At 35.8% G+C, this 16,325-nt stretch overlaps 1 protein-coding gene across 2 annotated transcripts; it reads left to right on the plus strand.

Annotated features, from left to right (window-relative positions):
• The first annotated feature begins 841 nt into the window (after positions 1 to 841).
• On the plus strand, positions 842 to 10,725 carry LOC127097200 (lysine-specific histone demethylase 1 homolog 3). Of its 2 annotated transcripts, XM_051035707.1 has the most exons (10): positions 842 to 1,071; positions 1,242 to 2,485; positions 2,579 to 3,185; positions 3,969 to 4,110; positions 4,269 to 6,491; positions 6,577 to 6,670; positions 7,035 to 7,528; positions 8,710 to 9,429; positions 9,573 to 9,647; positions 9,943 to 10,725. In XM_051035707.1, the coding sequence occupies exons 2-10, from the start codon at positions 1,375 to 1,377 to the stop codon at positions 10,006 to 10,008; spliced, it is 5,532 nt and encodes a 1,843-aa protein (XP_050891664.1). In that variant the 5' UTR covers positions 842 to 1,071; positions 1,242 to 1,374; the 3' UTR covers positions 10,009 to 10,725. The 2 variants fall into 2 exon arrangements, with proteins under 2 accessions (XP_050891664.1, XP_050891663.1); XM_051035706.1 differs by having other exon boundaries at positions 1,242 to 3,185.
• Positions 10,726 to 16,325: the final 5,600 nt, after the last annotated feature.

A 16,325-nucleotide genomic window follows, 5' to 3' on the forward strand; every position in this document is an offset into this window, starting at 1 on the left:
TTACACCCCTTTTCAGATTAAAATTCAAACTTCATTCGCTCATTTTACTCTTATACTGATTTGAATGTTGAAATTAAATCTCACCACACCGGAAGTTCAGGTAACCTCTATTCTCCAATCAATTTTGATTCTTTCGCATAACATCTTACAATCTCAATTTATTTATTTATTTATTGCTTTTTCCAATGTCCTTATTATTGTACTATTTATTATGATTATTGTACTATTCATTATAGTTAGATGTATGATTTAAAATATTTTATTTTAAAAAATTCGTAATTCACAATAATTTTACTTTTCGTAGAATATTGCATTGATAATTAATATTCCTCTTTTTATATTTTTTATTTATTTATATTCCTCTTTTTTATCATTTTTTATTTATTTATAGTGACGTTATTTTATTGATGCAATTGTTTCATTGTTCAACTGTTCAATGCATGTCTGACTTTTGAATTGCATTTATGGTTCCAGAACATATTCAACCATAACTTTATTATTAGTATTCATGGTTAAAACAAAATCGTATATTATTGGTAACTTTATTAAAATAAAATAAAATAAAAAATGACGTGACATTGAATTATAATGTTAGATTGATTAATGATATTGATATCCAATTAAATTTTAAAGGGATCCGAGTATTCACAATATTATTTACCCTAACTTTTTTATCAATATTTACCCTAATTTGATACTACGAATCCGATCATCAAAATTAATCTTAGAGTATCCACGTGGATAAAAAACGACGCGTTTCGATTAATTTCATTCATTTAAATACCACAAGTCACGTATTGTACTAGTACTTATTTTTGAGACAAATACTAGTATATATATATGTACTCTACTCTAAATTACCTCAAACAAAATTTAATTACTCTACTCTCTCTTGACTTGTCATCACGCTTCAGGTTACCGTGCGAGCATCTCCCCCTCGACGTCAGAAGCCGTTACTCGTTACATTGCGCACCCCTCCGCCCTCTCTCTCTCTCTCTCTCTCTCTCTCTCTCTCTCTCTCTCTCTCTCTCTCTCCTGTAAAACAATTTACGAATCAGCAGAAAGCTCCAGGTAACTCTCTCTCTATCTCTCTCCATCACTCTCTCTCTATATCTATATATTATTTATTTTTCAATATACTTATGTTTTGTTTGATACAGTGTGTGTAAATAAACTATGTTCCTCACTATCCTACAATTAACACTTATTATTAATAATTTTTATTTATTTTCTTCAATTAGGATTCTGATTTTGCATTCAAACGCGAGGTTTAATTTTCTGATTCTGATGACGAACAAGTTGAAATCCACCGCATAAGAGGAACAATTATTCAACAATTTCCATAATTCAGTTAAAACCTAGGGTTCATTATAAATGGAAAACGAAGATTTGAGGTCAGGGACGAAAAAGAAGAAGAGATCCAAACCGATTGAAATTGATTTTGATTCAGATAACGATAAACCAATTGGATCGTTTTTAAAGTTAAAGAGGAATAAGAAGAAGGTTAGCTTTGCATCAGAGGGTTCTTGTGGTGGAGACTCTGTTAAGGAAAAAGAGAATTCTAGGGTTATGGATGATAATGATACGTTGGCTACCTTTAGGAAAAGGTTGAAGGGTCCAAAGAGAGATCAGGGATTTGAGGCCATGCCTGCTTTGAATGTTTCCGTCGAGGGTAATGGCGGATCTGGGAAATGTGATGATGACATGCAGCTGCATCATGATTCTGATCAGCATATGGAAGAATCCTTGTCTACGATTTTCCACAAGGCGCAATCGTGTTCTGTTAGGAAATCCCGTGCCGCGATGGGTTCGAAGCAGAAAAAACGGAATCGGAATGTGGATAGTGGGTTGAAACATGGTTCCAGAAGTTTAACAGAAAATGTAGATTCTGTGGTTGAAATTAGATCTGGATCTGCTTCTGCCTTGAAATCGGTTGAGAGAAATCATGAGTCTGATACGTTTTGTTCAGTATCTGTGATGGAGAATCAAAAGGGTGGCGGTGACTGTTTGCAAGAGGAAAAGGCGAAAGGTATTTGTGATTCAAACATTCCTGATGAACCGTCGGTTGATCACTCTAACTCAATCATTGCCTGCGATGGCGATGGACAGCAATTGACAAGTGTACAAGTTGAAAATGTTTGTGGTGCTTCTGACGAAATGGTTACATTGCAAGAAAAAATTATCGATAATAGTTTGAATCAGTGTTCTTCCATGTTACAAGATGTTGAAATAATTGATATTGGCTCTCTCTCTAAAGTGGGGGAAGGGGTATGTGGACTTTCTGAGACTGGAGAGCTTGAGAATAATAGATCAATTGATGAAATAGCAGAAGAACAGGTGTGTAATGGTGCTTCAGAAGGAGGCATTTCTTCTTCAGCAGAGAAAGAAGTTTTGTTAACTTGTCACACTAAGCACTTGATTAAATTAAATGAAAATAATCCCATTGTTTCTGGAAAAACTTTCCAGGAATCCTCAATCAATGGAGGTAAAAAATTGGAAACTGAGTCTGTTTCTGGTAGAGATTGCTATGATTATAGTCCTTTAGAAACAAATGCTGAAGTGCAAGATGTTGTTGTAGGCTGCTCACCTGAAAAACATGAAGCAATTGCCAGTGGTAATTTATCCTCTATTTTGCCTAACGATGCCAATGAATCTGAGTTGATTGTCCAGTCAAATCACCCGGACAAACCTTTGGAAATGTGTAATATTCCAAAATACTCTAATGCACCCATTATGAAGTGCAGCTATACGTTAAATCCAAATCAATCCGATGGGTCCTCTATACAATCTTCAATTCCAGATGAAAATGGAAACACTACAGAATATCATGCCTCTGTGTCTGATTTTGCTGACAATGGTGGTAAGATATCGGGCATTCCTCGGGCAGCACGAAAGACCAAAATGAATAAGCACGGCGACATGACTTATGAGGGAGATGCCGATTGGGAGATTTTAATAAATGATAAAGCCCTAATTGGAAACCAAGATGCTGCAGACGGTGAACGTACTCTTAGAGCAAGAGTGAAGCAGGATTCCTCTTTGAATGCTGTTGAGGACTCTGAAAGTGTTGCAGTAGCAGCAGTATCTGCTGGACTGAAAGCTCGTGCAGTCGGTCCAATTGAGAAAATCAAATTTAAGGAGATCTTGAAGCGTAAAGGTGGTCTAAAGGAATATTTAGATTGCAGGTAGTTAAGCTTTCAAACAAGTCTTTGTATTTGCTTGCAATTGTTTTCTTTCCCAAATGATAGAAAAGTTACAGCATTTTTTTTTGTTTCGTGTGCTTCAAATACAGAGAACTATTTGAGATCATGCGACTGATTATTGAATGTATACTTGCTTTAGCTGATTAATCATGGAAATTAAAATTGTGAATTATGTTCAAGTTACGGATGTACTTATATAATTGGGCAAATGAACAGCCATTTTGTTTAAAAAAATTGGGGAAGGGGAAGATTTTTAATAATTAATGTGGCACTAATGGCCAATTTCTGTTCCTGAGGGGATTTTAAGTCTGTATCTTGAGGTTACAAGGCTAGGCTCTTACCGTTGAGTTAACCCCTTAAGTGTAGACAAATGAACAACTTGTTAGTGGTCATTCAAAAATAAAAATAAAGGGAATTGTAAGCACATACCTTTTGTTAGATGCCTGTCTGTAGGTTCATTTTTTCCTTCCTCTTTTGCCATTCTATTTTCCTGGATTTTATTTATATTTGGTGTTATATTGTTTTTTGAAGGTGCCCCACTCTTTCAAAAAGCATAATTGCATACTTCCTATAATTTAAGAGTGAATTTATCTTTATTTTCTTTTTGTATATTTGGAATTTTCTGTTGGGTTGTATATTATATGTAATTTTCTGTTTGGAATTTTTCTAAAACTGACTTTAGCCAAAAACTATGACTTTGTTACTCCTCTTTCAAACTGGGAAGCTTGTAATAAGCTTTAACACGCCAAATTCATTGCGTTGCAGGAATAAGATCTTAAGCCTATGGAGCAGTGATGTCACACGTATTTTACCTCTTGCTGAATGTGGAGTTAGTGATACCTGTTCTGAGAATGAAAGTCCCCGTTCTTATCTTATTAGGGAGGTCTATGCATTTCTTGATCAATATGTAAGTTTGTTCACCATATTGTTTAGCCACTAATATTCATTCCCTTTGCTATTTATTGGGTTTATTAATTTGGAATGCATATCTTTTCAGAAAAAAACATACTAGTGTTTATTTGCTAATACAATTGGAAAATTAAAATGATTAGATTGTTTTGGCAGGGTTATATAAATGTTGGAGTTGCCTCTCAAAAGGAGAATGTTGAGAGCTGTGCAAGACATTGTTACAAACTTGTAAAAGAAAAAGGATTCGAGGAAAGTTCTACGGCTTCATTGGCCGGCTCTGAAGATGGAGTTCCTTTTAATGTTGGTCAGACTAAAATGTCATATGCTTCTATGGATATTAACAATGATCTAATAAAGGATTTTGAAGACCTGACAACTAAAGCTACAGAGGGCATGATGCATGTTGACGAAGTGATGACAGATTCATCAAACATGGCACAACATGAAAGAAAAAATTATGATGAACAGGAAAATGTTGGGATTCAGGATGGAGTCGGTGGAATTATACATTTCAATGATAACAGTGCTGTTCCTTCTTTTAAATTTCCCGATTGCAGATTGACTTCTCTTGTTGCTACAAAACACAACAGTGAATCTAAATTTGTTAAACATGCATTAGGGGATCAGATAGGTGATACTCTGCAGTCTGATTTAGAGGCTAGAAAGAGAGTGATTATAATTGGAGCTGGTCCTGCTGGGCTAACTGCTGCTCGCCACTTGAATCGCCAGGGGTTTACTGTAACTGTGCTTGAGGCTAGGAACAGGATAGGAGGCCGGGTATTTACAGATCACTCGTCTCTTTCTGTCCCTGTGGATCTTGGTGCTAGCATTATAACAGGTGTTGAGGCTGATGTGGCCACTGAGAGAAGACCAGATCCTTCCTCGTTGGTTTGTGCTCAGCTGGGCCTTGAATTGTCAGTGTTAAACAGTGACTGCCCTCTTTATGACACAGTGACTGGTCAAAAAGTTCCTGCAGAAATGGACGAAGCATTGGAAGCTGAATACAACAGTCTTCTTGATGACATGGTACTGGTTGTTGCTCGGAAAGGTGAACAAGCAATGAAAATGTCTCTTGAAGATGGTTTAGAATACGCCCTTAAGATTCGCCGCATGGGACTTTCTGAAGGTAGTGAAGAAACTAAGCAAAATTTTGATGAGGAGATTTTGGATCCTCGGGAGAGGAGGGTTATGGATTGGCACTTTGCTCATTTGGAGTATGGCTGTGCTGCTTTGCTTAAAGAAGTTTCTCTTCCCTATTGGAATCAAGACGACGTGTATGGAGGATTTGGGGGACCTCATTGTATGATCAAAGGAGGTTATAGCAATGTTGTTGAGTCTCTTGGAGAAGGGCTCGCTATTCATATGAACCACACTGTCACAAATGTGTCATATGGTATCAAAGAACCTGGTGAGAATAATAAAGTCAAAGTTTCTACATTGAATGGCAATGAATTTTTTGGAGATGCTGTCCTCATTACTGTCCCACTTGGCTGTTTGAAAGCTGGAACTATACAGTTCTCCCCCTCTTTGCCGGAGTGGAAATGTTCTTCCATTCAGCGTCTTGGCTTTGGAGTTCTCAATAAAGTGGTTTTAGAATTTCCTACTGTGTTTTGGGATGATGCGGTGGACTACTTTGGAGCAACAGCTGAGGATAGAAGCAAAAGAGGTCACTGCTTTATGTTCTGGAATGTCAAGAAAACTGTTGGGGCTCCTGTCCTTATAGCATTAGTGGTTGGTAAGGCAGCCATAGACGGTCAAAGTTTAAGCTCTTCTGATCATGTCAACCATGCATTAAAGGTTCTTCGGAAACTTTTTGGGGAGACTTCAGTTCCTGATCCAGTTGGATATGTTGTGACTGATTGGGGTAGGGATCCCTATAGCTTTGGTGCTTACTCTTATGTTGCTGTTGGAGCATCAGGAGAAGACTACGATATCTTAGGAAGACCAGTTGATAACTGCTTGTTTTTTGCTGGTGAAGCAACCTGCAAAGAGCACCCTGACACTGTTGGTGGTGCAATGATGAGTGGACTACGGGAGGCTGTTCGAATAATTGACATATTGAACACCGGAAATGACAATACTGCAGAGTTAGAGGCATTGGAAGCTGCACAGGGGCAGTTGGACACTGAAAGGAATGAAGTTAGGGACATAATGAAGAGACTTGATGCAGTTGAGCTTTCTAGCATACTATATAAGAACTCTTTTGAGGGTGCTCAAATCATAACCCGAGAAGCTTTATTAAAGGAAATGTTTCTCAATGTGAAAACCAATGCTGGGCGCTTGCATGTGGCCAAACAATTGCTAAGTCTTCCTGTAGGAAACTTGAAGTCCATTGCTGGAAGTAAGGAGGGGCTAACTGTTCTCAACTCCTGGATACTGGTACTATTATACCGCATGCCACTTTATTCCCAAATTATTTTGTATTTTTTACATTATGTGCTTCATAGTTCATATCTAAAAACAGGACTCAATGGGCAAAGATGGCACCCAACTCTTGAGGCATTGTTTGCGCCTTCTTGTGCGTGTATCGACTGATCTAGGTGCTGTACGCTTATCAGGTAGTTATTTTGTTTATTTTTTTAGTATGAATTTACATCAGTCTATTCACGCAAATGCGTGGATTTATGTGAAGTTTATTTTTGTCATTCTGCTTGATATCATCTAATATTTGGAGGAATAAGTAGTTGGTTAACTGATGGGACCTGGTTTGGGAGATATGAAAATGATTTATCCACTACCATTTTGTAAGATGCACTATTAATGTCAGTCCTATATCTTTTCTTATGATTATCAATTCCTATCACTTGATCAGCCGAATGAAACTATGAATTATCAAGTGGAAGATATGTTTAAGCTCATGTAGATTATCGTGTCTGTATGGAGTCATGTGGAAATATGATGTAAATCTTTTATTGGATGCAGGAATGGGGAAAACAGTGAAGGAAAAAGTTTGTGTACATACTAGCCGTGATATTCGAGCTATAGCTAGTCAATTGGTCAATGTATGGCTTGAAATCTTTCGCAAGGAAAAAGCTTCTAATGGGGGATTAAAGTTGTCAAGACAAATAACTACTCTAGAATTATCAAAGAGAAAATCTTTAAAAGATTCAGCGTCAGGGAAGCCTCCTCTCAGCATACATCAGAATGCCGTTGAGAATAAAGAAGGCTTGCTGAATCCTGTATCTGCTGGAAGCAATTCACCTTCCACCACACACGCAAGGAAATTGCACAGCAAACAAGGAAGACAACAATCAGTATGTGACTCAAGGCATGAAGTCAGTTCTTCCAGGTCCCAAGGTTCAATAGATAAAATAGTTACCAAGGAGGAAAATAAACGCTATGCTATGTCTGAAGAAGAAAAGGCTGCTATAGCTGCTGCAGAAGCTGCCCGTACTAAAGCAATTGCTGCTGCTGAGGTTTGTTTCTCCTGGAATCTTAATATAGTGAATCGATCTGGTTCTGAAGATTACATTCTAGTGACAAACTAAATTGCATGACCACTGCCTTTGTATGCATTTGCAGTTTTGCACTAGATTTGATAATATGATGATTTATTAGGTGCAACCGTGCAAACTACTATAATCTTAATAAGTTATTGTGTTAGGAATTAAGCATTTTTTTGGGCTCTCAAACAATAGCTGCTAGTTCCTCTCTTACAATTTATATTCAATATTAAGTTTTAAAGCATTCCATTTGAAGTAAGGGTCTTTGGTCAAATTTAACGGAAAAAATTTAAATATTTGTGTATTAAGTAACTTATAAACAAATTTTATTTTATTTTTTAAATGTTGGAACTTTTCTTTCTTGTATTTTACTGCTAAACTTATTATATTATTATTGAACCATGATTAATTTGAGTCATGTCTGGTGGGTAGATTTATTTAGATGGCCCCATCTTTTCATTCACAAGACTGAAATCTGAAACTTTGCTAAAGGGAAGTTGAACTTCATGCCCACTTGACCTAGTTGGCATTGATATTTTAAATTTTAGTCTAATTTCAATTTCATGCCACTTGAACTAGTAGGCGTTGATATTTTAAATATTATTCTAATTTCAAATTGAGTTACACATTTTCCATCTGAATTTAGCTTGTTGTAAAAAAATTGATTCCCTTGTGAAATTTGTCAAGAATCTTTCTCGTGCATTGCTAGTTGATTTTGTTGTTGACATTTTTGTAACTGCCTCCCTTGCCCGTGGTTAATGCGTGAAGTGTGAAATCCTTAATCTGTTTTCTCCTGTGCTTTTGACTTTTAAGATCTTTGATCTTCTTTCCTTTCCTTCCTGGTTTGTCAAATCTCCCTTTGTTTTAACTTTTAATCATGGACCGTGTTCGTGAAGCACAACCTTTAAGTCAAGAGTCATGTCCATTTGCAACTTGTGGCATTCACTTGACTCTTTTGGGGACAAATATTCCTAAATTTTTATTTTACTAGACACTTGCTGGATGCTTAATTAACATGTGAGACATGGGTATTAGGAATAATTTATGTTGGAAATTTACGATGATTTATTTTCTTTATATGCTAAGTAATGATTCCTTTCCCTACTTGGCTTCCAATATTCCTCAAAAGATTCAGTGGTTCTTGTTCTTTGCAGGCATATGCCTCTGCAGAAGCTAGGTGCAGTACACTGTCACAGCTTCCAAAGATACCCTCATTCCATAAATTTGCTAGACGAGAGCAGTATTCACAAAATGATGAGATTGATAGTAGAAAAAAGTTGCCCGGTGGTTTTTTCGGAAGGCAAGATTGTGTTTCCGAGATCGATTCTAGGAATTGCAGAGTTAGGGAATGGTCTGTTGATTTTTCCACCGCTTGTGTTAATCTTGATAGTTCTAAAATACCGGTTGACAATCTCTCACAGAGGAGTCATTCAAATGAGATTGCCAGCCATTTGAATTTCGGAGAGCGCTCGGGAGAAAGTGCTGCTGTGGACAGTAATCTATATACAAAAGCTTGGATTGACACAGCTGGTGATGGGGTAGTAAAAGACCACCTTGCCATAGAGAGATGGCAATCTCAAGCAGCTGAAGCTGATTCTTATTTTTCTGATCAAATAAATCATTTGAAGGATGAGGAGGATTCAAATGCCTATTCAAGGTTACCCAGCTGGAAACATGATGGTGTAATAAATGAGAGTTCTGTTTCTCAGGTTACTGTAAATAAGGAAGGGTCCTTCAAAGGTCATTCTCGAGGAGCAGATCATATTAAACAGGCTGTTGTTGACTATGTTGGATCACTACTTATGCCCCTATATAAGGCTAGGAAACTAGACAAGGATGGATACAAGGCAATAATGAAGAAAAGTGCAACAAAGGTAATTTTCATCTTCCACTTCTTTGCTTATCGTTTGTGTTTGTTAAATTAAGGAAGTAGTGTTGTGACTTGTTAGGTAGGAGATTTTAGGGAATAATAACTGATCTAGAATATCATCTTATGTGACATATGGTTTTCTTTCAGGTCATGGAGCAAGCAACGGATGCAGAAAAAGGCATGACTGTTCGTGAGTTTCTAGACTTTAAGCGAAGGAATAAGGTACTGTTTTGTTATGTTCTTTGTCATAACTTGCTCTACTAATTCCATAGCACTTCTCCAAGATGCAGCCTTCCAGAAAATGTTATTTATATTCCTGATGTTAACACAATTTACTGCTTGGATTCAAGCTTCTTGAGGTCTGGTGGGCTGGCTGCAGATTTAACTAATTGATTTTCTTTTGCTATTTTTTTCATGATTGGTGTGCCTATTTTGCAAACAGTCTTATAGATGCTTCTGACAATCTCTTAATTTTTTTCTTAATCACTGACACTGGTTGAGTGCCTGAAACATGCAGATTCGCTCGTTTGTGGATATATTGATCGAGAGACATATGGCAACAAAACCGGGTACAAAATCATAATACTCTTTCGGTTATATGGGCTGTACTTTTTTGTGCTTCTCCACAAGGGTTGTTCGAGTCTGGTTCTTACAATTCTCAGCTTGGGTGGTTGTGCTTAAGTACTCATATGAGCATTTCAAGCTTCCAATATAAATGATCCAGAAGCTGCTACAGAAGTAACAGATACAAGTTGATCGATCCAAATCAAGTGGGCTCTGGAAAATTGCTGTCTTGGCAACCATGAACAGAATAAAGGTGACAGATAAAAGTTGATTGATTCAAATCAAGTAGGATCTGGAAATTTGTTGTCCTGGAAAGTGACAACTGGAAACAGAATACTTGTATTATCTGCAAACTCAGTGCATACATCTGTTAGATCTTTCGGGTGGCCTGCATTGGCAGATTTGATGATGACAACGGATAGCAGCCATATGTCCTTTATTACTTCATCTTTCATTGAGGTTTACACCTCCACGGTTGAAATCTTAGACCCTATTTTTATTAAAGGGGTTCCCAATGGGAAAACATATTGACCTTAAGGTCAATTCTTCTATTTGTGCAGCGTAGGCTTGTTTCTAGTGATGAAAAGCATACATAATCAGTTTCCCATGCTCTTCAAGAAACATTTCTCCTATTTAAGTTTTACATCAATAACTGACTCTTTTGTTTCATTCTCCAAAGTGTGAAGAATGCCAACTTTTGTAAGATACATTGTTACTCTAATAATTTTTTTCTCCATCTCTGTCTCCTTCCTTGTTTGTTCTTGGTGCATATGAGTACCTTGTCTATTTATAGTTGAGTCAGCTTCCAAGTTTGTACTTCAAAAATTTAAATAGAAACATCACATCCTCCGCAAACTAGCCTGCCATTTTAGCTATAACCATGGTTTAGACGATTGTGCCATAATGCCATGACATGCCCAACAGCACAGGTCTTCGTTACGTGCAATTCATTGGTCAACTGTTCAATCTTGGCCGTTCTCTTGTGCTGATTATTGTATATGCTTCTTTCTATGGTTGCTAGGCTGAGAAAGGTTATGATAATCACAAATGGGAGGTAATACATACCTTTCCTGTGATTTGGTGTGTTCTATTGCAACTTACTGTTTGGAACAATTTTCAGGTGCCTTCTGTTTTCATAATTTCATGTCCGATCATATTAATGGCCCTCTAGGTGTTGAGGTTGATGACCTGTTATGTTTATATTGCTTTTTGTTTCTGCTGCAGACCGTCTCTACACCAGCGGTATGTAAATATTGGATTAAAAAGTATCGCCGCCAGGTAAATTATGTTCCATTGGCTCTATCGAGGGGTGAGTGCATATTTTACATTTTCAACAATTCCCCTTCATATTGGTTATATTATATACCTACTGAAAAAGTTGGTTACCGAGGACTTGTGATGTTTACAAAACTGTATTACTTTTTTATTAACTAGGGCAATGGCCTTAATTTTAGCAAAATTGTTTCGAAAGGCCTCCTCGCTTCTATTTTGGGCTCACTTCTGGTATTATATTGCTTCCTACCATTTCAAATCTGTCATTTATCAGGGACTTGGTTGGGTTGTCGTATGATTCCTATTACAGCCATTTAGGCTTATAATGTTGTTAAGGATAAATGATGTATTCCGCATTATCATTCAGTTGAGGTTTATATATGGTAATATGATCCCCTAAAGCGAGGGTGCGTGGTACATCCTGTTGCTTTGAATTGAAATATTTTCCCCTCTTAGTGTTGGATCACTGCATGTAGTTTTTTTTCCCATGTATCGTTCCAAAAGAATTACGTGCAAGTCTATGTTTGTTTGCCTTCAGTTCGCGTGAATGTTTTTGCCTTACATAGAACAACTGTTCTTCATGTACCATAGATAGGTCTCAGTCATGTTGTAACTTGTTTGTTTCTAAGTCATGTATGAACTTCAAACTGTCCTTGTTTGTTTCTAGGTCAATTACGAACTTCAAACTGTCCTTGTTTGTTTCTAGGTCAATTACGAACTTCAAGCTGTCCAGATCAACACAAGTGGTGCCTTTGAATCTATAATTCTAAACTTTATGCTACTATGCGTTCAAAAATAGCTACTGATGAAACTGGCAGTCTTATTTTGAATGGATTGACCATTTGTTGCTGCCTATGGCCTATGGAAATATCACATTCATGTTGCATCCCGGAAGCGGGTAAAACAGCTTCTTGATCTTATTGTAACTTGTTTCGATGCTACTTTTTACTTGTGTGGGTGCAGGAATACAAGAGGTAAACGGCATGCATCATAATGTCAATATATTAATAAGAAAATGTTCACCGATAGTATAAGGAGAGTTATCTGATAGATATGATAAATTGGTTAAGTGATAAAAATAGCTATAGAGAGAAAATGAAGTGTTGAGTGGGCGTCATTACAAATGTTCACATTTATTAACAAAGTAATTGTTCTTCAAAAAAAGGGTAATTGTAATAAATAAAGTTGTAAATAATGTATCTTCATTTATCATATTTATCCAAACAACCATTTACTATCAAAAGAAAGAACAAATGTATGTTTCCCAATTGTGCGTTTTTATAAGAAAAAGTATTAATGCATGTAAAAATCTATAAACAGTCTTATGTTAATGGACTGTTTAATAATAATAATAATAATAATAATAATAATAATAATAATAATAATAATAATACTAATAATAATAATAAAAATAAAAATAAAAATAAAACTAAAAATAAAGGAAGGATGGAATATATATTGAATTAGACATTTAGGAAAAATTAACTAACTAATTGAATAACAACTAATCTATTTTAAATTTAAAACAACTCACTTTTTTCATTCATTTTAAAAAGTGATAAGTGAGAAAATGAGTCATAGTTTAAAGAGTAAAATTTGGTATCAAATGCAGTTGGTTCCGTAAGGATGGTCACAACAAGGTCATTTGCAAACTGCCTACAACTTCAACTCATCCAACCCTAATTGTTGCTTCAACTCATCCAACCCTAATTGTTGCTTCAAATCATCCATCATTTCATGTTGTTCCAAGTCAATCAAGCCTTCTGCTTCAAGTCAGCCAATCGCAATCATTGCTTCAACTCATCCATCACTTCCTGCTACTTCAAGTCAGCCAACTCCTGCTTCAACTCATTCGTCACTTCCTACTATTTCAAATTAGTCAACACCAACTGAAGTTTCAACTCAGCAATCACCCAAAAAGAAAATGAGACTTCAAAAAGGCCTAAAACCTATTTTGAGCAAACCCTAATAGTTATGTTGATCTTTGATGTGTACTAATTATTCCACTTTTGGCCTATTAAGGATTATAATGCCACTTTTGTTGATTTTCTGCTACTGGAACATATGGCTTGCAATGCCTGTTTTGTAGTTTTATGACTTATGGCCTATAATGCGAATGTCACTTTTGTTATGACTTATAATGCAATTATTGTTATGACTTATAAATTAACTTTTGTTATCGCTTAAAATGCAACTTTTGTTATGGTTATGGCTTATTATTGGAATGATAAGGAATGTTATGGTTATGTTACACAGTTCCAGATTATGATAACTATATTTCACTATTTCAAATTAAAAGTGCATTTATTATGATATGTTCATGGGAAACAAAAGTAACATTTCACTAATACCATCATGACAAATACATTTCACTGATAAATGTTGATAGATGCATAACAATAGACAAACACATTTCACCGATACATTTCAATGATACATAACAATATTGACAGACACATTTCATGACAAATACATTTCAACCTCCTTGTTCACAGATACATTTCACTAATAAATGTTGATAGATACATCTCAATAGACAGACAAAAATCCAACCTAAAAATACATTGTTACAAATACAATATTAAACACTAAACTCAATATTCCAACCACAATGGACATTTTCAACCATCCTCTAGTGTGGATGATCTCATTCTTCAATTTGTAAATTTTCTTCTTTTGCCTCTGAATCTTCAAATCCCTTTCGTCAACAATGTCATCATCTAACCATTTGAAGAAATTACAACCCTTATTCACATGATTTCTATAATTTCTATAACCCAAACACATTTTTCCAAAATTAACACTATTCATGTCACCCACAGTACGAATGACACATTCATCTTGGCAAAAACACTATCTCCTCTTGTTTCTACTGATAACCGACCTAGTTGTTCCAATGGAAGTACTGCTTGACAACTTAGACATTAGAGAAGATTAAAATCCTAGAAATGAAGATAAATGAAATGAAGGAAAATCGATGAAACCCTTTCTGCAATCCCAGACAACAAAAACGAAGAGATTGAGAAAGCAAGAAGACATACCAACGCAGTGAATATCACTAATAATTTTCTGGAAAAGGCGAAGACCTTTGATACAATTGAAACCCTTAAATAATGGTTTATTTATCCTTTTGCCGAGTCATTACACAGTTGGCACTCCACGTTGGTAAAGACTAATGTTTTCTCAGTTGAACTAACAAAAAGGATTAATAATGCTAATGGAACTAATATTACGGAACCAAACTGTAACTATTTTTTATTGAGAGACTAAATGGGAACTCAAAATTAACTTAAAGAACATAGGGACTAATTTGCCTTGTTTTTACTTTATTTTTTAAAAATAAATTATTAAAAATTGCAGTTGAAATGTAATATTATGATAATTATTTGTTATTAATCAATTAATATAATTTATTTTATATTTTAATTAATATAAGAATATTTATATTATAATAATTGTAATTTATGATAAAAATTATACACGAAAAAATGTTTCACCAAAAGATTTAAAATTATTGTTTTTTAATATCTTTTACACACAAAAATTATAATTTACAAAACTAGATAGTTGGATGAAGGGGTTTCGAAGGGGCACGAGAAATACCTATCTTGTCACGGAAAACGAAGGTACAGTGTATGCAGCATCTCCTCGACTTCTTTCCCAATTGACTTCGTAGCCTAAAGATATTTATGCACGTTGCCCAAATAACTGGCTCCAGGATGTCTGGGTCCGACTGCCTAGCAATCAGTTTATATTTGAAATAATATGAGTTTTGGTATGCCACTAGCGTTATCCCCGTTTCTTTTTGGCCGAGACGTCTAGCCGACCCTATTTGTCGTGTTTGTGTTCTTGTAGTTACTTTGCTTGATCTTGAACTCGTCTGGTCGCACTCTGCACAAATACTTATGACTGGTGATGGTATGTGATTGGCTGAGTGGCTTATTCGCCCGCCAAATATAACATTGGAGACCCATTCAGAAGTGAGGAGGGTGTCTCATAATCTTTGGAAGTGTCAGCGGTAATTGTCGTTTCTTCAATAAGTGACCTCTTCAAGCATGAGACGCGTCGGGTGTGAGGATCAACATTTAACTGTTGGTACGCTATGAAGCTCCGACACGCCATTCACACGGCGTGTCGGACACTGGCACGCGTACGACACGTATCAGACACGTTTTTGAAGTGTCCAACGAAAAAAAAAAATAATTGCTACGGACACGGATATAACACCTTAGTTCAAATAAAGGACACGTCCCAATTCAGAAAATTCTAGATTTAAAAAAAAAACTCAAAATTTAAAAAATAAATAGGTTTTTTAGCTTTCATATTCCACTTCTTTACTATAAAAACAACACAATTATGATTCCTTATTTTTTTTATATTTCACTGTTTTTGTCTCCACAAAATTCTTTTATCTTCTCCGATTATTTTCCTCTTTGCACGCCATTGCTTCGGTTTTCACCAGGTATATATGAATATCAATTATCATGTTCGAAATTTGTTTGAAAGTGTTGAAAGAATTTTTTATTATTTTATTGTAAATAAACAAAAAATTTGCTTCTCATTTTAATTTTTTTCTATAAATTTTGCCTATAAATTGTATTATTATATTAATATATAAAATATATATAGCCGTGTCCGTGTCCTATGATTTTTACATTAGCGGGGTCCTCGTGTCCGTGTTCGTATCGTGTCCCGTATCCGTGTCCGTGTCCGTGTCCGAGTCCGGACTTCATAGGTGGTACGTTATGGCGGGGTCATTATCGGGCTTTTAGTGCAGAGAAATAGAGAAGGAGACTACATTAGCCTAAAGCCATTTGATTAATATGTTATTTACCTTAGAAGTTAGTATGGATCATACCTTCATAGATCTGGTGGATAATCTTCGAGTTGAATAGCTATGGATTCTCCATTCGGCATCGACTCCCTCTAGGCCTTTGCCTCTCTTGCGATTTTTCTTCTTTACTTGTTAGTAGTATTAGATATGTCATTCTGCAGGGATGAGTTACGAAATTGTTGAAATCCAATAGGTTTTCACCTTTGTATGGACTCAAATCTAGCTGGTGG

The sequence above is a fragment of the Lathyrus oleraceus genome, chromosome 6, assembly GCF_024323335.1.
Source record: "Lathyrus oleraceus cultivar Zhongwan6 chromosome 6, CAAS_Psat_ZW6_1.0, whole genome shotgun sequence".
NCBI lineage: Eukaryota > Viridiplantae > Streptophyta > Magnoliopsida > Fabales > Fabaceae > Lathyrus > Lathyrus oleraceus.

Excerpts from the sequence above, each read along its gene's own strand:
- LOC127097200 (XM_051035706.1), top strand. The coding sequence starts at position 1,375 with ATGGAAAACGAAGATTTGAGGTCAGGGACGAAAAAGAAGAAGAGATCC. Across the intron at positions 6,492-6,576 it reads TTCTCAACTCCTGGATACTG|GACTCAATGGGCAAAGATGG; the intron begins GTACTATTATAC and ends ATCTAAAAACAG. Across the intron at positions 6,671-7,034 it reads AGGTGCTGTACGCTTATCAG|GAATGGGGAAAACAGTGAAG; the intron begins GTAGTTATTTTG and ends TATTGGATGCAG.